The sequence below is a fragment of the Macrotis lagotis genome, chromosome 1 (genome assembly GCF_037893015.1).
Source record: "Macrotis lagotis isolate mMagLag1 chromosome 1, bilby.v1.9.chrom.fasta, whole genome shotgun sequence".
Lineage (NCBI taxonomy): Eukaryota > Metazoa > Chordata > Mammalia > Peramelemorphia > Peramelidae > Macrotis > Macrotis lagotis.
This window is the reverse complement of record NC_133658.1, coordinates 93917882-93939043: the sequence shown is the minus strand read 5'-3', so window position 1 is coordinate 93939043 and position 21162 is coordinate 93917882. Positions and strand designations below refer to the sequence as shown.

Below are 21162 nucleotides of genomic sequence, written 5' to 3'. Positions count from 1 at the left end.
AGTAAAATCATAATAGCACATACCTCCCAGGGTCATTGTGAGCTTAGCACATCACCTAGCACAATAGATACTTAATAAGTCCTTATTTCCTTCCCCTTTCCTTTCTACCTTCTTCACAACTAGAACAATGCTATATACCTTCTGGTTGGTCTCCATCCTACCCATAGCTATCAAAGTGATTTACTTAAAGCACAGGTCTGTCCATGCCATCCTTCTTCTCAATAAACTCCAGTGGCTCCCTATTAGTTCCATAATCAAATATAAAATGCTCTGTTTAACATTTAGATTTTTCAAGGCAATGGGGTTAAGTGGATTGCCCAAGGCCACATGGCTAGATAATTATTGTCTGAGGTTGGATTTGAATCCAGGTACTCCTGACTCCAAGACCAGTGCTCTATTCACTGCACCACCTAGCCACCCCTCTGTTTAACATTTAAAGCCCTTCCCATCCTGGAGCCTTCCAACCTTTTGTCTTTTTAGTTTCTTCTCAGTATTCTCTGACCCAGCTGATTATTCCTCCAACATAGCCCTCATTCTCCCAAATTTGAACTTTTTACCATTATCTCCCCTGTTCCCCTCTGTCTCCTTTGCATGCCTCGCTCCCTCTTAGACTCATCTCAGAAAGAGAGACCCTTCCTATTTCCTCCTAACTGCTAATATCTTCTCCATGAACTGTGCATATGTCTGGTATGTACGGAGTGAACAACAAAGGAGAGACTTTGTTTTTCACTTTCTTTCTAACCCAAGGGCTCCACATAGTAAATGATGACTAACTAATTTTGACTTTGCTCATTTTGTTGGCAAAAATGATTTCCAACCAAAGATTAAGATCCGATTACTATAGCCCTCCAATGGAAATCTCCCACTAAAATGACATCAAATCATTAATGATTTACCCATTCTAAATTCATCAAGTTGTATCATTATCTAGTTCAGGAATATCGAATATGTAGCCCACAACACGCCTGAGTATGGGCCAAACCAGATCAAAATGTAATTGAAAAATGTTTAAAATAAATAAATTAATAAAAAATATAAGTCAATATGTGGTCTGTGAGGATTCTTATGTATAGTTTAGGAGCCCCTGTTTCTCTTTTAAGTGTGATACCACTGGTCTAGTTCACATCTCTCCAACTTTACCACAGAATTTGGTGGTCAAGATAGAGACAGAGATAGGGTCCACATCCCACCATCAAAGTCAGACAACTGAGAAGAAACCAGGCTAACTGGACGGCAGATATAAAATCAGTCACAGACTTTCAGTTTATTGTTAACATGAACTGAGTCTTAGAATTAAAGGCCTTCATCATCAATTTCTGGCTTTTTACAAGAAAATTTGGCTTCTTCCTTTCTCTATCTGGGACACAAAATCTGAGGCTATTTAATCTCTATTGTATATAGTTCAGGGGTAAAATTGGTTGCTCTATTTATTTTTTAAAATCCACTTATTTAAAAAAACAACAATGTTTGGCTCCCATGTTTTTAATTTCTTGCATTTGTTTGTTGTTTAGCCTGTTATTTTAAACCCATAGTTATGGTTTGCCACATGTCAGTGTACTCTTTTTCTCTAAAATGTCAAACAGGGATTTTTCATGGCCAGTGGGATTTTTCCAGAAATTACCCATTTTTGCAAAGTGTGTTTTTTCTCTCTTTGTTTTATGACAAAGATAGTGGGGATGTGGTATGGCCCTTTTATTTTTTGCTATTCACCATCTGGCCCTAACTTGGAGCACTTACATTAGCCCTAACCCTATGTCTTCCTTTGATATCTTCCTTGGGTGCAGAGACTGGCATCTGACTGGCATGCTTAATAGTTAGCACCTTTGTCCACAGGTACTTAAGATGGTTTTATTTACCTGCTGTCCTTTTACTTTCCAGGCAGAACCCTTGTCTGGTGACCAGAGCTGTCTGCATTGATATTCTCATCCTATTGACTCGCTGTCTTGACAAAGGCCCAAAGGGAAGTCAGCCAGGTATGACTCAACAGATGATTTTGCAACTTGATTTGGAATCTTTACAGGATTTGCATCCCATTTTGGATACCATACCATGTGTGTGGGGTTTTGTGTTGTTCCTCCACCCTACTTCTTTTTTTGAGTCTAACCACACATCACATGAAAAAGGGTCAGTTCTGTTATTCCTTCATTGAGACACCTCTCAGGTTTCTATTTCATTCCTCTTCAGCCCTTTGGATGAAGACACTGGACCTAGACCTTCTGTCTTTTAAAGACTTTGGAAGAATCTGTTCCTCATAGGATATTTTCTTAGAAAGAGCAATCAGTTTTGCTATGTGGAGATAGGGAAGTTGACTTCATCATTATAATGCCATAGGCTCAGTATTTAGGAATCTGTCTCAAAGCCTACCTCTGAAGTAATGCAAATAATAATTGCTATCTGAAGACTTTGACTTCAAATATCTTTCCCCTTTATATATATGAGCCCAGGCTTCCAATCATTTTAATTTCATCTGGATTCACAAAGCTGCTCCCTTAAAATAAAATGGAGGGAGGGCAATTCCAAATAAAAATGTTTCTTGATGTGTTTCTATAAGAGGCCCCAGGAAGTGGTTGAGCATGAGTTCCAGGCCACAGACTGAAGCTGATTTTCATCAACACAAACTGGAATGCAGCATAATGAGCCTGTGACTGGTTAAAATCAGCCCCTTCTAATTGATTAGGCCTGTCTGAAGGCTACAATTACAAAGACAGGTTCCGAGCACCCGCATGTCCGTCTGTTCCTGCATTTCCTTGTCTATGATTTGTTGTCTTCAGGAAATACGTTCAGGCTGCTAACGTCCAGCCCCATCCATATGGAATTTTGTTCCTAAATTCAAACAAATCCATAATGCATGGGGGGAGACCTGAAGCCCCCTCGCCCCGATCCATAAGGCTCAAACGCCCAAGCCCATGTCCACAAAATGCCCATGAGCCGCTGTGCCGATGATTTCTTCCTTACGCCAGGAGCTTGTGTCAAGTCCTCATGCTACTTGCATGAAGCTTGGAAATTGTTCAAAAATTAAAAATCAGATATCACCAAAGATTTTCATTTTTAAAATGGCATCTTCCATTGTCCTGTTTTGCAGTAGAAAATCCCACATCACAGCAATTCTGTTTCTCTATGTTCTGCATATGAACCATTCATTTAACAGAGACTTACTGAATATGTACAATGTGCCTATTCTAGACCCTGGGGAAGATATAAAAATGGATCAGAACCAGACTCTGCCCTTGTTGATACTAAAAGCCTTGTAGTTTAGCCATTTCTCAGTCTTGTGTGATTCTTCATGACCCCATTTGGGGTTTCCTCGGGAAAGATCCTGGATTGGTTTGCCATTTCCTTCTCCAGATCATTATATAGTTGAGGAAACTGAGGCAAACAAAGTGAAGTGATTTGCCCAGCGTGTCATAGCTAGTAAGTGTCTGAGGTCAGATTTGAACTCAGGAAGATGAGTCTATAAGAAAAGTAATATAAGGTATAATGTGAAAGTGTATTAGGAAAAGCATCAAGTGATTTAGTAGTTCACTCATTCAGATATATTAAATGCCTTCTATGTTAAGACACTGTCTTGGGGTGGGGGGGAGGAAGGAGATTCCTTCCAGATGGGAGGAAGGGACATCAGAGGAAGTTACACACAAGAGATGGGTCTTCAAGGAAGGGTTTGATAGGTGAATCCGAGAAGGGACATTTGAGAGTATAGGAAACTGAGCATCAAGTATAAAAGTAGAATATCAGGAAGTGTGTTTGGAGGATAGCTGGTAATCTAATTTGGCTGCAGTGTTGTTTGTACAAAGAGCAGGGGGAGTAATAAGAGATGAGACTGGCCTTAGGATATTGGGAACCCAAATCATGTAGAGCCTTGAATGTAGAGCAAAGAAGGTTGGACTTTATTTAGCAGGTAATAGGAAACCACTGAAGAGTTTTGGGGCAAAAAAAAAATTGCTGGTTCAAGGGGCCAGGTTTCAGAAAGATTAATCTGGTGTCATTCCTTGGAACAAACTGGAGAAGGAAGAGAAATAAGATAGGGAGACCCCCTTAGTGGGTTACTCTGATAGTTCAGACAAGAAGTAATAAGTTTGTGAAAGAGGAGGAGATGGAGGAGAAGCCTATTATAGAGACAGAAATGGCAATTCTTAGCAACTCAATGCAAGTTAATCAAAATGAGGAGGAAACAAAAGAAACTCTGAGGATTCTAGTCTTATTTGAAGAAATAAGAAAATGCTGAAAAGAGAATAAAATCATAGGATTCTGGATGAGGAGCTCATATTTGTTTATGCTGAGTTTGATGCAAGATACCTAGGTGTAGCTGTCTGGAGGACAGTGGGAATTGCAGGAATGGAGCTAGGGAAAGAGACTTAGAAGTGATAAGAGTGAGACTTTATATGGCACCTGCAGTGTACCCTAGACTATGATAAGTCTTTTTACAAATATCTCATTTGAGCCTCACAACAATTCTTAGAGGGAAGTGTGACTATGACTTTCTCCATTTTACAGTTGAGAAAACTGAGGAAACAGATTTATTGACATGCCCAAGGTCATATAGCTAGTGTCTGAGGCCAAATTTGAACTCAGGTCTTCCTAAGTAGGTCTATATTATATACAGATTTTTCAACTGTCAAGAAGATGTCCTACCCTTATCTTAGGACATGGGCCATAACCAGAATAAGGTCTGTGAACTTTAAAGACAGCAAGATTGAGAGAGAGAGAGAGAGAGAGAGAGAGAGAGAGAGAGAGAGAGAGAGAGAGAGAAGGGGAGGGAGGCAGAACAGAGGGAGGAAAAGAAGAAAAGAAACAGGGAGTATTTTTATATAATTAAACACACATATTCCTTTGGAATCATATATTTTATTTTTCACATTGAAAAATATTAATCTGGAAGGAGATCCTACTATTGTCTATGATCTTTTAAAAATACAGATTTTTTTGATCACTATATTTTAGTAAAAGGGATTTCCTTTGTAACCCTTTTATTTTATGCATTTAAAACTATTATCTGAGATGAGATTTATAGGCTTCACCAGAGAGCCAAAGTGTTCAATGACCAAAGAAGGTTAAAGAACCCCTGCCTTAAGGGACTGAGGAACCCTCCCTGTAATGGAAACCTTAAAGTCCTATATAAATGCTTCTTGTTGTCACCTTTGTTGTGGGTCCCAGCTTCTCTTGAGACTTATAATGCCCACATGACTCTCAATACCAGTGAAAAATATGGCCTGTTTGTCCATGCCTACCTAGCCAGGTCTTCTCCTTGTCAGGTCTCTGTCCCTCATCTCTCCTTCATACATGTGACAGCAGGCATTCCAAAGCCTTTGGGCTTGTTCCTCCCCATTCTGACTCTGTTAGCATTGAAATATCTCCATTTGGTGCCATCTTCTTGGAACCATCTAGGATGTTCTGACCTCTCTGTGAGTTTAGTGAGGAGTTCAGCATCACCATCTCCAACTCTTGTTCTCCTCCTCTATATATTCTCTCTTAGGTCCTGAAGCAAACATCATCCCACATATCCATTCCCCAGTAAATGAGGCAGGAGAAGCTAATCCACCCACTAGAAGTGTATGTGTTTGTCCATAACAATTAACAACTATTATCAAACGCTTTAAAGATAGTATACATCTGTTTTCTAAAAATTTGTTTAAAGGAGACTTCTTAGTTTATCATTGTTCATCAGTAATAAATAAAAGTTTCTAATTTCAAAAGTATATGGAAACTCTATATCTCTTTGTCCATTGGTTAGACAATGGACTACATTTTAACTAACTCAATTCTCTGTCATGTTTTCTACAACTTCATCCTTCCTTTCTTACATCATTTCCCTCTCACATTCCTCCAGAATGGTCTATTCTATACAATTTAGCTGTTTGTCTTATGTTTATTGAAAACTCTTGTCTTATGTTCATTTAAGAGTATTTCATATTTGTTAATTCTGTCACCCTAATTGGATTTCTGAGATGGAACCATAACAGGATTGTTTTTTTGTAAGCATGACGGAATTTATACATTTGAATTAGTGGTGTCTTATAACTCTCTTCCCCTTTTCATTCCAAAACCCCTTTACTCCTTTTCACCAGTCTCTGACAAAGAGGTAGCCTTCCTTGCCAAGGCCTGTCTGTCTGTCTATGAGTATCCTTGATCTCATACTCTTTTTACCTTCTCTGGCAGATTTCTCCATCATTAACTTGATTCTCTGTCTTCCCTCTTCTCCTTCTCCTTCCTCCCTCTCCCTCTCCCTGCTTCTGTATTGCATTCAAACTTGTCCATCTCCTTAACTTAAAAAAAAACCCTTAACTTGATCCTATTAAGTTATTCTTTAAATGAGTATCCTTTATTTTTTTCTCCCTTCCCAGCCAAATATCAAGGAAAAGTTTTCTGCATACATTGTTTCTACTTCCTTACCTCACAAGTGCTCCTTGACCTTTCATTATCTGACTTAACCTCATCATTCAGCTGAAGTCACCAATGATCTCTGGTTTTGGTTTTTGTTTTTTGCCAGGTCTTCATTTTATTTCATTTTTTCCTTTTTTTATAAATTTTTTTCCACTTAATAGTACTTTATGATTTCTAACTGCATGTAATAGTATTTTTCAACATTCATTTTTATAAGATTTTGAATTATAATTTTTTTCTCCCTTCCTCCCTTCCCTTCTTCCTAAGACAGAAAGCAATCTGTTATACCTGTTATACCTGTACACTTATGTTAAATATATTTCTACATTAGTCATGTTATGAAAGAAGACTCTAAACAAAAGGGAAAAATTTTGAGAAAGAAAAAAACCAACAAAAAGTGAAAATAGAATGTTTTGATCTGCGTTAAGACTCCATTGTTCTTTCTCTGGGTGTGGATAGCATTTTCCATCATGAGTCTTTTAGAATTGTTTTAGATTATTATATTGCTGAGAAAAGCTAAGTTTATCAATAGTTGATCTTCACACAGTGTTGCTGTCACCATGAACAATGTTCTCCTGGTTCTGCTTACTTCAATCAGCATCAGGTAAGTCTTTTTAGGATTTTTTGAAATCCACCTGCTCATCATTTTAAAGAACATTATTGTTCGGCCATTCCCCAATTGATGGGCATCCCCTCAATTTCCAATTTTTTGCCACCATAAAAAGATCTGCTATAAATATTTTTTGTACATGTGAGTCTTTTCCCTTTTTTATGATCCCTTTGGGAAACAAACCTAGCATTATTGCTAGATCAAAGTGTAGGCTCAATTTTATAGCCCTTGGGCATAGCTCCAAATTGCTCTCCAGAATGTTTGGATCAATTCATAACTCTACCAACAGTGCATTAGTGTCCCAGTTTTCCCACATCTTCTCCAAGAGTGGTCATTTTCCTTTTTTTGTCATTTCAGCCAATCTGATAGATGCGAGGTGGTACCTCACAGTTGTTTTAATTGGCATTTCTTTAATCAATAATGATTTGGAGCATTTTTCCTATGACTATATAGCTTCAATTTCTTCATCTGAAAACTACCTGTTCATATCCTATGGCCATTTATTAATTAGGGAATATGCCAGGTTCTGTTGCAGCTATTATATCATCTAACTCTCATAACAACCTAGACTGGGAAGTATGATCCTCATTTTATAGTTTAGAAGATGGAAAAACATAGAGGTAAAGAAGGAGAAGAGAAAGGAGCAAGTGATACACATGATGAGCTACCAAAGAAGACTTAGATGAAGCCATCAGACAAAAAGGAGGAGAACCTGAAGAGAGTAGAACCATGAATATAATGATAATGATAATAATTAATAGCTGCTGTATTTATATAGTACCTTAAGGTTTGCAAAGGCTTTCCCTGTTATCTCTTAATCCTAACAATACCCCTGGGAGGATAGTGCTGTTATTATCCACATTTTACAAATGAAGAAACTAAGAGAGATTAAATGATTTGCCCAAAGTCACTCCAAGAATCTGAGGCTAAATTTGAACTCAGATCTTAATGAATCCAAGTCTAGCTGCCTTTGCCCTGAACACTCAGAGAGGAAACACTGTCCAGGAGGAGAAGTTTGACAATAAGGTCAAATCCAGCAGATAGATGGAGAAGGATCAGGAGTGAGGAGAGAACATCAGATTTGGCCTTTAAGAGATCACTGGTGATTTTGGAAAGAGCAGTTTCAGTTTAGTGATGAGATGGTCATGAACCAGGCTAGGAGCACAGGGTGAAGGGAAAGTAAGAGAAGAGAAAGTGGAAGCAATGAGTGTGGAGAGCTTTTTCTAGAAGTTTGACAGAAAAATGAGAGGGTAAAAAAAAAAAGATAGCTTGAGGTAGAGAAGCATGACAGTTTTCTTTTTTAAAAATTTTTTTGTGTTGTCTTTGAATGTATAATAAAAACCAATTTTATTGATTCTTTAAATTGCCTCTCCAAAGAGTCCATTTGTCTGCAGTTTCTTTTTTTTTTGTCATTTGATATGATTTAGATAGAGTATTCAATAATGGACTCTTTGGAGAAGCAATTAAAGAGCTGATAAAGTTGGTTTTGATCATACATCCAAAGGCCACAAAAAAAACCCCACAATTTCATGGGATATTGGAGACATATATCTCATATTGTGTTATTCTGGATACCATTTGCACTATGAAGACAGTTGCAACTTAAGGAAAAGTCTCCAAAGTGTTGATAAGTCCCTCTAAGGAATACCAACATACATGTTACTATTTGGTTTCAGAGCAAAGCATTAGAAAAGATAATCAAAAACGTGTTGAAAAAAATATGCTTCAAATGAGAGAGGCCAAGCTCTTGCATACAACACAGAAGTTTTATGCATATATAGAATAAATATTTTGTGCAGAAAAGAACCAGAAAGCCTCTAGTCTTGGCATTTACCAAGTAACATAAATAAAAAAGGAAATTTATTCTACTTTGATAAGGAAGGAAACAAACTTTTAGTAAGTGCCTATGTCTTTTGCTCTGTCCTAAACACTGAACAAATATTTGATTCCTACAACAAAGTAGGAACATTATTATTTGCATTTCATAATTGAGGAAACTGAGGCATGAATTAAGTGAGTTGTCCAGGGCTCCATAGCTAGCAAGAGTCTGAGGCTAGACTTGAACTTGGGTCTTCCTGATTCCAGGCCCAGAATTCAGGAGAATCATTTCTGAATCAGATGTCAGCGTATACCCATTGACTTTTTAAGAACAAAAACCAAAATTAGACAATTCCAAACTGCTCTATTTAAACAAGCTATTCACCTCAAAAAGCCACCTCAAAGCCACCTAATCCACCTCAAAAGCAATCTTCTTACCATGGAAGATGCTTCTGTCCCTCCAGACCTCTCTTCTAATTGATGAGTCCCTCCTAGAACCTCCCTTTTGTGTAAGTGCCCAAGCCAACCATGCTCATTCTTTTGTTCTCCAGACTCAACTTCTGGTTCTCTAGACTTTGCCACCATACTTCTCTTGCAATTACCTTCTTACTGTTTCCCCTTTTTCTGCGTTGTCTTCCCCTTTTCAAATATAAATTTTTTGAGTGGAGGAACTGCCTACTCTTTGCTTGTATTTGTATTCTAGAGGAGATAGTTCCTTGTGGTTCTTTGTCCCTTCCTTGTCTCCATCTATTTTTCCCATTTCAAGGTCCTCCCCATCCTCAAGATTCCATCCAGAGTTCTCAAAAAGCATCCCTCTTCCACATGCAAAAGAAAGCTGTGAGATAAACATTTCCACCAAGGTTTGGGGAAATTAAGATCAAGATAATTTTCATTTTAAAAGAAGAGCCTAGGAAAAGATTTACTTAATCTAAAAGACTGATCTTATAATGGAGAAATTTAGCAATGATAGTAGCTGGTGTTTGCCTAGCTTATAAATCACTTTACATACATACAGAATTCCATTTGACCCTCACAAAACCTCCTAAATTATGCTGTGCAATTTTCATTATCCCATTTTACAGAAAGAAAACTGAGTCCACCTTCCAGGAGGTTAAATGATTGTCACATAGCCAGTTTTTTTTTTTAATTTTGCATTTAAGTGCCAATAAAATTAGTATTTTCTTACACAAAGTAGAACAGAAAAAGATGAAACTATACATCTCTATTATGTAGTGCTTGTTTTTCATTTTAACATAAGAAATGTAGCATATACTTTCTTTTTTATTATTATTTTAGTAGTATCTTTTTTCTAATTATATGTAGATAAATTTTAGCATCCATTTAAAAATTTTGAGTTCCAAATTTTTTCCCTTACCTCCCCCTTTCCCTTAGATGAGAAGATATATATGTGTGTGTGTGTGTATATATATATATATATATATATATATATATATATATATATGAAACATATTTCCATATTAGTCATTTACCATAAACTTCCAAAGCTGACTTGAACGTAATGTCTGTTGACCTTCCTTCAGTTATCTTCTGTGAATTCTTTTTTTTTTTTTGCAAGGCAAAGGGAGCTAAGTGGCTTGCCCAAGGCCACACAGCTAGGTAATTATTAAGTATCTGAGTCTGGATTTGAACTCAGGTACTCCTGACTCCAAGGCCGGTGCTTTATCCACTACGCCACCTAGCTGCCCCCTGTGAATTCTTAATAAAGGCTCGCTGATGGAGCAACTGGGTGGCACTGTGGATAGAGCACCGGCCCTGGAGTCAGAAGGACCTTAGTTCAAATTTGGCCTCAGAAACTTAACAATTACCCAGCTGTGTGACATTGGACAAGTCACTAAACCCCATTGACTTGTCAAAAAAAAAGTTAAATTAGGAGCGGCTAGGTGGCGTAGTGGATAAAGCACCGGCCTTGGAGTCAGGTACCTGGGTTCAAATCCAGCCTCAGACACTTAATAATTACCTAGCTGTGTGGCCTTGGGCAAGCCACTTAACCCTGACTTGCAAAAACCTAAAATAAAAAATTAAATTAAAAAAATCAAAATTAAAAGAATAAAGACTCGCTGACTGACAGCTTTTTCTTTGGACCAACCCTCTTGATTACCAACCTCTCCCAATTTCCAACCCACCATGGGAAAAAAAAGAAGAAAAAAACTCCTATAATAATCATGAATATTTCAACAAAACCTATTCCCATATTGATTTTGTCTGAAGAATGTCTAGTTATCCCACATCTTGACTTTCCCCATCTCAGTTTCAGTATATCTTAGGTGGGCTTTAGGGAATTTTAGGGGAATTTAGAAACTCAGAAATGCATAAAATATGCATATATTTTGTATAATATCATCTTTTATCTTTCAATATCATAGTTTTTTTTTAAGTTGAAATATGACCAAATAGTTCACCCAGATTTTGCAAAGATTAATGAGTGAATTCCCATAAAAGAAAAAGACTTCTCTGGTACAAAGGAAATTTTCCAGATCACAGGCACACCTCAGTGTGAACACCCATGTGATGTGGAAGGGATGAGTTGGGTTCATTGCCTCTCAGGTGGTTCGGTAGCCTGTTTCATCATGATCTCCAGAAGATGGTTGCTAATAATTTCATTGATCAAAGCCCTATGGCTCTCAGAGTTGTTTTGTTTTCATAACTCTCCTGTCTCTGCCCACTTCACTGGGCTGTGTTGGTCCCTGCAAGTGTTCCCAGGTTTCTCTATGTACATAGCCAGTTTCCCAAGCTTCTTCAAGTCAAGTGCTCTTTCCACTAAACCAAGGAAAAAAAGAAGTGATTTGGGGAGGGGGCAGGACTTTCCTACCACCCCTCATATGGTACCATGCTGATGACCTTTCCCCCACCGTTACTCCAAAGAGGGCACTTTTCCCAACTGGAGAAATGTGTAATAAGAACAGTGAAGGGGGGGGGGGAATAGAGAGAGAAGGTGATTAGAAAAGCTTAAGATAATGATGTGTTTGGTGTAATTTGAACTTTCATCTTGGTCCTTCCCAACAATTTTGAGGTTTCCCCATCACCATTAACTTGTTTTTTACCCCTATTTCAAATGATGAGTTTGTTTGGTTTTAAAAGCCGTTTAAAACCACAAGGACTCCCAGTCCCTGATTCCTTCCTTCTGCCGAATCCAACTGTCATCATCAGTCTATCAGTTTCTCCAAGAAGAAAATTATAGCCTCTGAGTGGGATTGGTGGGGGTGGTATTTGGTGGAGAAGCTTGTAATTGAAACAGTGACGAGGCAGGCAGCTCCCACGCTGGTCTGGGACTGGAGACACAAATGGAGAATTTTAGAAACTTTCTGAAATCCCAACCGGTCACCATTTGAAATTCCAACACTGCAGAATTTATGTGAACACAACATATTGGGGCTAAAGGTCCATTTGAATGAATGAAAAAAAAAATGAGCACACAAATGGGAGAGTGAGGCAGGATCTGATCTCAAGGGGCTTACAAATTAATGGAAGAGTTTTAATAGCAGGTCAGATGTTCCATAATCCTTAGGGTATATTTGCAAAACAGATAAAGTTGTTCAGTCTTTTTTTTTTAAGTCATGTCAAACTTTTTGTGGAGTTTGTTGGTAAAGGCATTGGAATGATTTGCCACTTCACCAGTTCATTTTACAGATGAGGAAACTGAGGCAAGCAAGGTTAAGTGGCTTGCCCCAGGGTGACACAGCTGGTTAGTGTTTGAACTCAGGAAGATGAGTTTTCCTGACTCCAGATACAGTAATCTAACCACTGAGTCACCTAGTTGCCTTTTATCAAAAAATATTAAATTCTTTCCTCTCTTCCCTGTTTCTTTCTAATAGCTAATAATTTTTAAATGACTCTGGCATTTTAAGGTTTGCAAAGCACTTTATAAATACTATCTCAGTCTCACAGTAACCCTGGGAGGTAGGTGCCTGTTATTACCCTTATTTTACAGACAAAGAAACTGAGGCACAGGCAAAAAAAGGGACACATGATCAGTTCAATATCTCTGCCTGAATTTCAACACAGGTCTTATTGACTCCAAGTCCAGAGCCCCAGATCTGATTTACCACCACCTGTTCATATCTATATCTACCCATGTGTGGGTAAGAGGAATTCACCAGCTTAATCTCACTCCTAACAAACTCCATTGCTTTCAGTGTCCACTTACTTCTGGTCAAGAAGGAATTCAATGATAAGTTGATGGATTTAGAATCATAAAGGAATTGGGAGGTCCTAGCACCCTGCTCTTGCATTTACAGATTAGGAAACTGAGGTCTGGAGTGTTTGTGATTTGTCCAAGATCACAAAGAAGTCCTCACACTTGAAACCAGCACCTCGATACTATTATTGCCATATTGACTTGGTCAGGCAATGAGCATTTGTTAAGTGTTCAGAATGGTGGACCAGATCCCAGGAGACTCTTATAGTAAAAGGCAATGACACAGAATGCTCCATGAGCTTTTCTGGCTGACCTTGCAGAGTTATGCTGTTCTCAAGGCTAGCCTTTTGCTTCTTGTCCTCCACTTTCTCCCCCTCCCCTTCCTCTTCTCCCTCTATCCACCTGGGGAGTCATACCCTTTACCAGTGGGTGTTCTGGCCAAAGGAATATAAATGTTGATTACTTATACTTTGCAAGGTATCTTGGAGTTTGAGGTCTAGATTTTTTTTTTCCTTCTTTATTTATTCTATCATTAAGGGAAAAAACTGGAATAATTGACTCATTTGTCTTGTGTAGTTTACACTTATGATTTCTTGAAATACAGCTCTGAAAAACTAGACTTTGAAAAAGCCCAATTATGATCCAGATGGAACTACTTGCTTATAACTTTAAACCCAAATCACTCTAGCTGTCATTGATTGGCCAATAAGTGATCCCAGCCCAAGATTCTTTGGGTTCTTTGGGTTTTGATGGATCAGACTGAAGGATTTGTTTCTGATCTGACCAGAAACTCTGAAGGACTTCCTCTGTCAGATTGATTCTCTTAGGCCATCTTTTGCCTCAATTCTTACCTAGCCTTTAATCACTTAATGGACTTTTCAGCAAACTGAGGCCTGGGAAAAAACTTACCTTAAAAAGGCCAAGATCTCCTACTGCATCTGAGACCATTTGCAGTCTTCTTGATCTGTATCTGGATGCTGGACCCAGAAGACTCCAGAGGAGAAAGTGAGGCTGGTGACTGCACAGCCCTTCATCACTTAAATCCAATACATTTGCAAATCATAACACCCTCCTCATGTAATTGGTTCTTTCCCAGATCAAACAACAATCTAAGGACAGTGTGATATAGTGTAGTATAGAAGATGAAAATCAGGAATAGGAACAATAAGGAAAGATGAATGGATGGATGGATAGATGATAGGAAGGAAGTGGGGAGGGAGGGAGAAAAGAAGGGAGGAAGAAAACAGAAAAAAAAAGGAGGAAAAGAAGGGGGGGGGAGGAAAGAACCAATAAGTACTTATTATCTGCCAGACACTGGGAAATAGAAATAGAAGTTATCAAACCAATCCCTTTCCTCAAGTAGCTTCCATTCTTATGGGGAAAGATGAAAAGTAAAGAAGAGTTGAAAATACCAGTCCAGAGATAATAACGTCTTCAGTCCTTAACCTCACTGATGGCTATGGCTACAAACATGAAATGAGATAACTGGCCACATGAAGCCATTCTTAAAGAAGTGTCCTCTAAATACATATATAATCCTTAAAGGCTGCCAGACCTTTTGGACCAGAGGAGAGAGGGCCTTGGACCTCACATCCTGGAAGCCACCTTCTGGCATAGACTGGCTGGACGACCACTGGCAGATCACTTAGCTTCTCTCTCAACACTTCAGATGACTCTCTAAAACCATAAATTACACTTAGCAATAGATCTCTATCAGTGAGGAAGTTTCAATGAGGATGAAATAACAGGTTGGGACTAGGACACCATTTCAGGACTTTAATCCAGGAGAGGTTGACCAGCCCCAGGCAGGGAGCAATACCCACTGCCTCCAACATCTTGCATATTTTAATTGCCCAAGTTTCTGCTAACAGCACCCCAAATGACTTAAGGGTACACCAGGGGACCCTGTCAGGTAGTTAATAGAGAGAAGGTGGGGCCGTTTAAGAGACCCAGACACTTCTCTCCTTTTAAAATCTTACCTGCAGCCACTTTGCTAAACACATCCCAACACCCCGCGGTTTGGTTGGTGTGTGTTGCGGTCTCTTTGTTAGTGGAGATTTATAGTTCAGATGTAGTGGTCCTGCCAAGGGCAATAAACGTTTTGTTTGAGCTGGAATGTGAGCAACTGTTTTTATTATCATTATTTTGCCTCTAAAGATCTTAAAGTGACCAGTATTTGAGAACAAAGTCAGAACCTCTAAATATTTCTTTGCCTGGCTAGTGGAATTTGTAGATCAGTTGAAGATTAGGAGACAAGCTCTCATTTTATACAACTTGTATTTAGGTAATGAAGGTTGGACTACTCATGGAAGCCTTCCCATAGGGCGACTTGGATGTTGGCAATGGTTAAATGGCAAAGGCCTGGGAGCACCATTTAAAATGCCCCTTATTTAGACCGCCTAAAGCTTGAATAATGTATGTGTGACAGGAATAAATATAAGGTCACTGATTTTATTGATATTTTAACTTCCTTTACCTAAGTTCCTAGGAAGCATAGCCAAACAATTAACAGAGACTAAAAACATTGGCAACTTACAAACACCTGCTTTGATTATTTGGTCTAATGAGGTTAAATTTAACCAACTCCATCTGAATAAATTAAAAACAATTCTTATCTTTTCATTGGGTCATAAATTTTATCAGCCCAGGGTGCATATGTATTTAATGTGGTACAGTTGGTACCATTCTTTTGGCTCTGTTCAGGAGAGAAAGGCAAATAGGAAGCATATTTTTAGAAGCCTCTGAGCCTGTGCCTGCAGTTATGAAATTCCAAGGAGATCTAGGCTTTAGTCTCATAAAATTTGCTGCTTTTCCCTAAAAATCTGCCACTATTTCAAAGGCATCTTTGTATTTTTTTCCAAAAGCATCTTTCCCAGGCAACAGTGAGTCCCCAAATAAGCACCAGATTCCTAATTTCTATAGTTCATTCATTCACTCAAAAAAAAAATTTATCAAGTACCTGTAACATGTTATTTGTCCTTCATTCTCAAAGAGATCACTAATCATGGAGGTGATGCCATGAGAAGCATTTGAATTGGATTTCAGTGAGAGGGGGTTGTACGCAAGTCTCACTTTCTCCTCCAGAGTCATCTGGGTCCAGTGGCCAGATATGGATCTGCATGACTGGAGATGGCCCTGAATGGGAGGCATGCAGGGTTAAGTGATTTGCCCAAGGTCACACAACTTGTGTCAAATGTCTGAGGCCAGATATGAACTCAAGTCCTCCTAACTCCAGGGCTGGTGACTGCACTACCTAGCTGCCCCACCTGTAACATGACACAAAGACTAAAAGAAAACAACTCCTGCTCTCATGGAGCTTATAGTCTACTGGGAAGAAACAATACATATATGTAGTTATCTATATTAAATTTATACAAGTTAATGCAAAGCAATTTCACAGAAAATGAAAGAAGGGAACTAGTGATGAACACTGTACTTTGGGAAAGGGAGCTTTCCAGGAGTGAAAAATAAGAAAAGGATATAATTGTTTGGCTACTAAGTTGATGTTGAATCGAAATGAGCCCATTCTTGGGAATGTGATATTCTATTTACATATAACACATATATAAAAATTATATATATATATGCACTTACATATCCTATTATGATAGAAACCCAATTAAAAATATTTATTTTGGGGATAACTAGGTGGTGCAGTGAAGGATCAGGGGTCAGGAGGACCTGAGTTCAAATCCAGTCTCAGACACTTAATAATTACCTAGCTGGGTGACATTGGGCAAGTCAGTTAGCTCCATTGACTGGGGGGGGAGGAATGCTTAATTTTAATGCTGAAAGACTTGGAAATTTTGCCCCATCTCTTTTATTTTCCTGATAAGGAAAAAAAAAACAGTTTCTATTCTCAAGAAGTTCACAGTCTAAAATTGTAGTAGAAAATGTCAGGGTTGTGTATTTCACCCTGAGAAAGTTATTGGAAGTAATTTGAGGATTTTTTCTTACTGAAATTAGATTTTTTTTCTCCCTTGAAACTGCTGTTTGTAATTCAGAAGAAGTAAATATCCAAAATGAGAACCAGTGATTGAAGCTTTGGCTTCAGTTCTATCCAAAAATTCACAAAATATAGGTAATAAACAAGTTGAACTAGGGAACCTAAAGCAGGGGGAGTAAATTTGACTTCATAAGAATCACTGAATTTGGAGAAGTTGATGGTACATAAATAGATACCAGGCTTGAAATCAGAAAGGTCTGAATTCATGTCTAACCTCAAATACTTAATAGCTATGTGACCCTGGGCAAATTATTTTAACCTGTTTTAGTTTTCTCATCTAAAAAATGGGGAAAATAGCACCTACCTTCAGAAGTTATTGTGAGAATCAAATTGTAAAGGATTTACCCTGGTTCATAAGGACACCATATAAATGTTGGCTATCGTTGTTATGTGATGGGGTGATACTCATAACTGGAATAAGTCTATTGAATGGGTACACCTCATTCAAAAGCAGCAGAATAGATAGGTAAAAGGAGTCATTGTGTGGAGTTGTATCTTAAGATGAATACATATGAAACAAGCCAGGAAGAATGTTCAGAGACTATTTGGGTGAGGATAAATTGAGAGGGAGAAAAATGTTTTCTACGGAGTGCCTTAGACAAATCACTGGAAATCAATTTCCTCACTTTAAAAATAACATGAGTTCTCTTTCAGATCTAAAACTGTGATTCCTAAGAGCAGTTGTGGTACTCTATGAGAAGAAAAATGAATAGTAGGGGGAGTATTATTTACTCTGTCTGGGATGTCAGAGAAAGGGGAAGACGGAGCTTACAGGCTAGGAAAAGAGAAGACTTTTACAAAAGAAACAATTTCAGAATTATAAAATTCCAAGTGTAATTAGATGCCAGAAATCAACTACAGTAAGTTTTGCGGACTGGGAAATATTAGCAAAACTGGAGTTATAAAATAAGAACTGAGGTCCTGAAGAAGACAGATTTGGATATGCATAGAGACACAGATTATTGAGCTGGAAAAGTAGATGGAGACCTTGACAAAAAAGCCTAGAGAGAAGATGTGATTAGTAGCCATTTCTTAAATGTATGTACCACTTTCAGAATTACTAAGTCTTTTCTGTACGATCATTAATAATCTTTATCAAGGCAAATAGTCCCTCCTCCAGGGCTAATCATAACTTTTCCACCCCTTCATAAATAATGTTGTTGTTGTTGCTCATTTGTTTCAGTCATGACTGACTCTTTGTGACCCCATTTGGGGTATTCTTGGCAAAGATGTTGGAGTAGTTTGCCATTTTCTTCTCCAGATCATTTTATAGATGAGGAAACTGAGGCAAATAGGGTTAAGTGACTCACCCAGGGTCACACAACTAGTAAGTGTCTGAAGCCAAATTTGAACTCAGAAAGATGTCTTCCCAACTGCAGACTTGGCATTCTATCCACTGAACCACCTAGCTGCCCCTGTTTTGTGAATTAACTGTGAACCACCCTCCCCCAAAAAAAGGATCCATCATCTGATGAATAGTCTGTAGGTAATGAACTTCCCCAAATTTAACTAGACTGATCTTTGGAGGTCATAATAAAGCCTGTTGATGGATATGAAGTTAGTAATGCAAATAATGTTATCTCCATTTAACAGATGAGGTTAGAAAATTTGTTCAAAGCCACCTGTCTTTTAAGGAGCAGGACTTGACCAAGCCTTGGTACTGGGGAGTTGGCTCTGTGCCAGCTCTTTTTCTCACCCAACAGTCGAGCAGACTTTACTCATATTTATTCCTGCCTCAATATTGGGTCTCTGTTCCATGTTAGATATGGCTTTAGAAAAATAAATAGAAAAAAATTTTCCTGCTGCAAACTACATCATGAGTTAAGAATTTCAACAAAAAGTTATATAAGGGAACCTCGGAAGGAGGACTTGGACTGCTGACCACCAATAATGGACAGTCCAGAGAATGGAAAGTTCCTTAACTCTTATATTTCTTCTGGGTTTTTTTTTTTTTGTTTGTTTGTTTGGTTGGTTGGTTGGTTTTTTGCTAAAAGGAGACTTGAAAAGAGAAGAAAAATAGCTAGAAAGAAGTTGATCTATCCAATAGGTGAGGAATGATCTTTAGACTGGAAAAGAGAAGAAAAGTATCTCGAAAGAAGTTGATCTATCCAATAAGTGTATATATCTAAATGGTTAGATGCTCAAGTTCTTGTAAAGGTTATTAATGATGAGCTGAGCCCATGTTTCCCTCATTTTTGTCTCCCATTTAAATAATAACATTTCTGACATGATCTTCAAAGAGTCAATCTGTTACTAGAAAATTTCAACTCTAGATTTGGAATTTGGGTTCACTTCTCTTCCACTTTGCTATCTGACCTAAATCCTTAACCTAGGGTCCATGAACTTGGATTGGGGTTTTTTTTTCTGATTTTTAAATAGTGATTTCAATATCGTGGATTTCCTGTAATCACATGTGTTTTGCTTTATTCATTAAAAATATTATTCTCACCAAAGGTCCATGACACCAAAAAAAGTTAAGGAACTTCTTTACTGCCTAGTCTTGAAATGAGGAAATTGCTCTAGATGACCTCTGTTGTCCCTTCCAGTCCCAACCTGGGGCCCTTTGATCCTTTGATATTATTATCCACAAGTATTTTGTCAGTGCCACCCCGGGTCCTTCTGCTGTATGCAAAGCCCTGCTGCATTGAGCATCCAGAAGAAACTCAAATTTAATTGCCTGCCATCCCTTTTCCAACTCTTGGTCTGTTCAGTAATCTGTCAGGCCAGAGAAGTCAACTATATTTTTTGTGGTCTTACAAGGCAGTTTTTAAAAATTAGTCTTACCATTTCACTTTCTTTTCCCAGCAACAGATAAAAAGGGGCTATCCCCTTCCTGATATTAGATAGTGAGTTATAGTGGATAGCCCCAGTGCCATAATTAGAGAGAGATGACCAGTCACTCAATATCTAGGTGGAGCTCTCTTGTTTATTTATCATGACAGCCCATGGACTGTGGTTGCCACACCTCACAAGCCGCCGTTAGCCAGCTCTGATACTATACCAAAAGACACATTGCCATAACCCTCTCTTTGGACCCTCATTCTGGCCTCCCCGTAAGGCATTAGTGTAACCCTCCCCATCAAAATGAACTGGCTTTGTCTCAGGTGAAATAATTCTTAAATACTGATGTGAATACAGCACTGGTCTTGGGAGTCAGAAAATCCAAGTTGTAATCATACAGTAGATGCTATATGATCATTAGCAAGTTGGTCTCAGAGCTTCAATTTTCTTATCTATAAAATAGTGATAATAGCATTCTCTTATAGGTTACATTATCCCTTTTAGGAAAAAGCTGAGAATGAAATTAAAGACTATTATCTCTATGAAAGTGAGGAGAAGGCTATGAGAAGTCCAGACAGCAAAACCTGAGAGAAATAAACCAATGAGTGCCCCACAGACTCCCCTGAGTGGACCATACCAAGAATGGATGACTAGTAGGCTTCCCCTTTAGTGAAAAACAAGGAAACTGTTTTTCCTTGAAAACTAGAAACCAAGGTTTTTATTAAATCAGCCATCTTCCAGCCATAGCTCGATTTTGCTCCCCATTTTTTTCTGTGGCTACTCTTAAAATATTATATAGTTCATTAAAATGCCAGATGTGAACAGCTACAAAATTGGCAAAAATAGTCCTTCAGTTGGTTAACACACATTTATTAGGCACTTACCATGTCCTAGTCATTGTGCTTTGTGCTAGGGAGGCAAAGAAAATCAAATACTTAGTTTCTGGTCAATAAGCTCACAATTTAATGGAGAAGACAGCATTCAAATAATTATATCCATACAGGAAATATATGGAGAAATTGGAAGGTGATCTCAGAGGGCAAGTATCCAGGGCCGTGGGAAAAGCATCCTTTACAAGATGGGGGTTGGAATTAAGATGTGAAAGCAGACAGAGAAACTAGGAGAAAAAGGCAAAGAGAAAGAGCATTTCAAATAATTTTTTTTAAAATTAGCCCAGTTACCCTGATCATTGGCAAATAAGAACTTGAATTGTATCTGGTTTGAATTCTGTCTGATAAGAACTCCAAGTCAGTTAGAATAGAAGGAATACATTTGGTAGTTGGGGGTGCTCTAAACTTTCTCCCTGTTTCCCATTTATTTGCCACAGGTAAATCAAGCCTTGAGTTCTTGGGACCCCTCCCTTTTTAAGTGGGAAGAATATAAACTTAAAAAAAAAAAATTAGTGTTCTCAAC

General features: G+C 38.2%; 1 protein-coding gene across 2 annotated transcripts in view; it reads left to right on the top strand.

Annotated features, from left to right (window-relative positions):
• The window catches only part of THADA (THADA armadillo repeat containing), a 433450-nt gene that overhangs the window by 324612 nt on the left and 87676 nt on the right, over positions 1 to 21162 (top strand). For both annotated transcript variants that reach the window (XM_074204775.1, XM_074204781.1), the window contains exon 31: positions 1879 to 1973. In XM_074204775.1, the coding sequence (XP_074060876.1) occupies positions 1879 to 1973 (95 nt within the window). The remainder of the gene's footprint in view (positions 1 to 1878; positions 1974 to 21162) is intronic.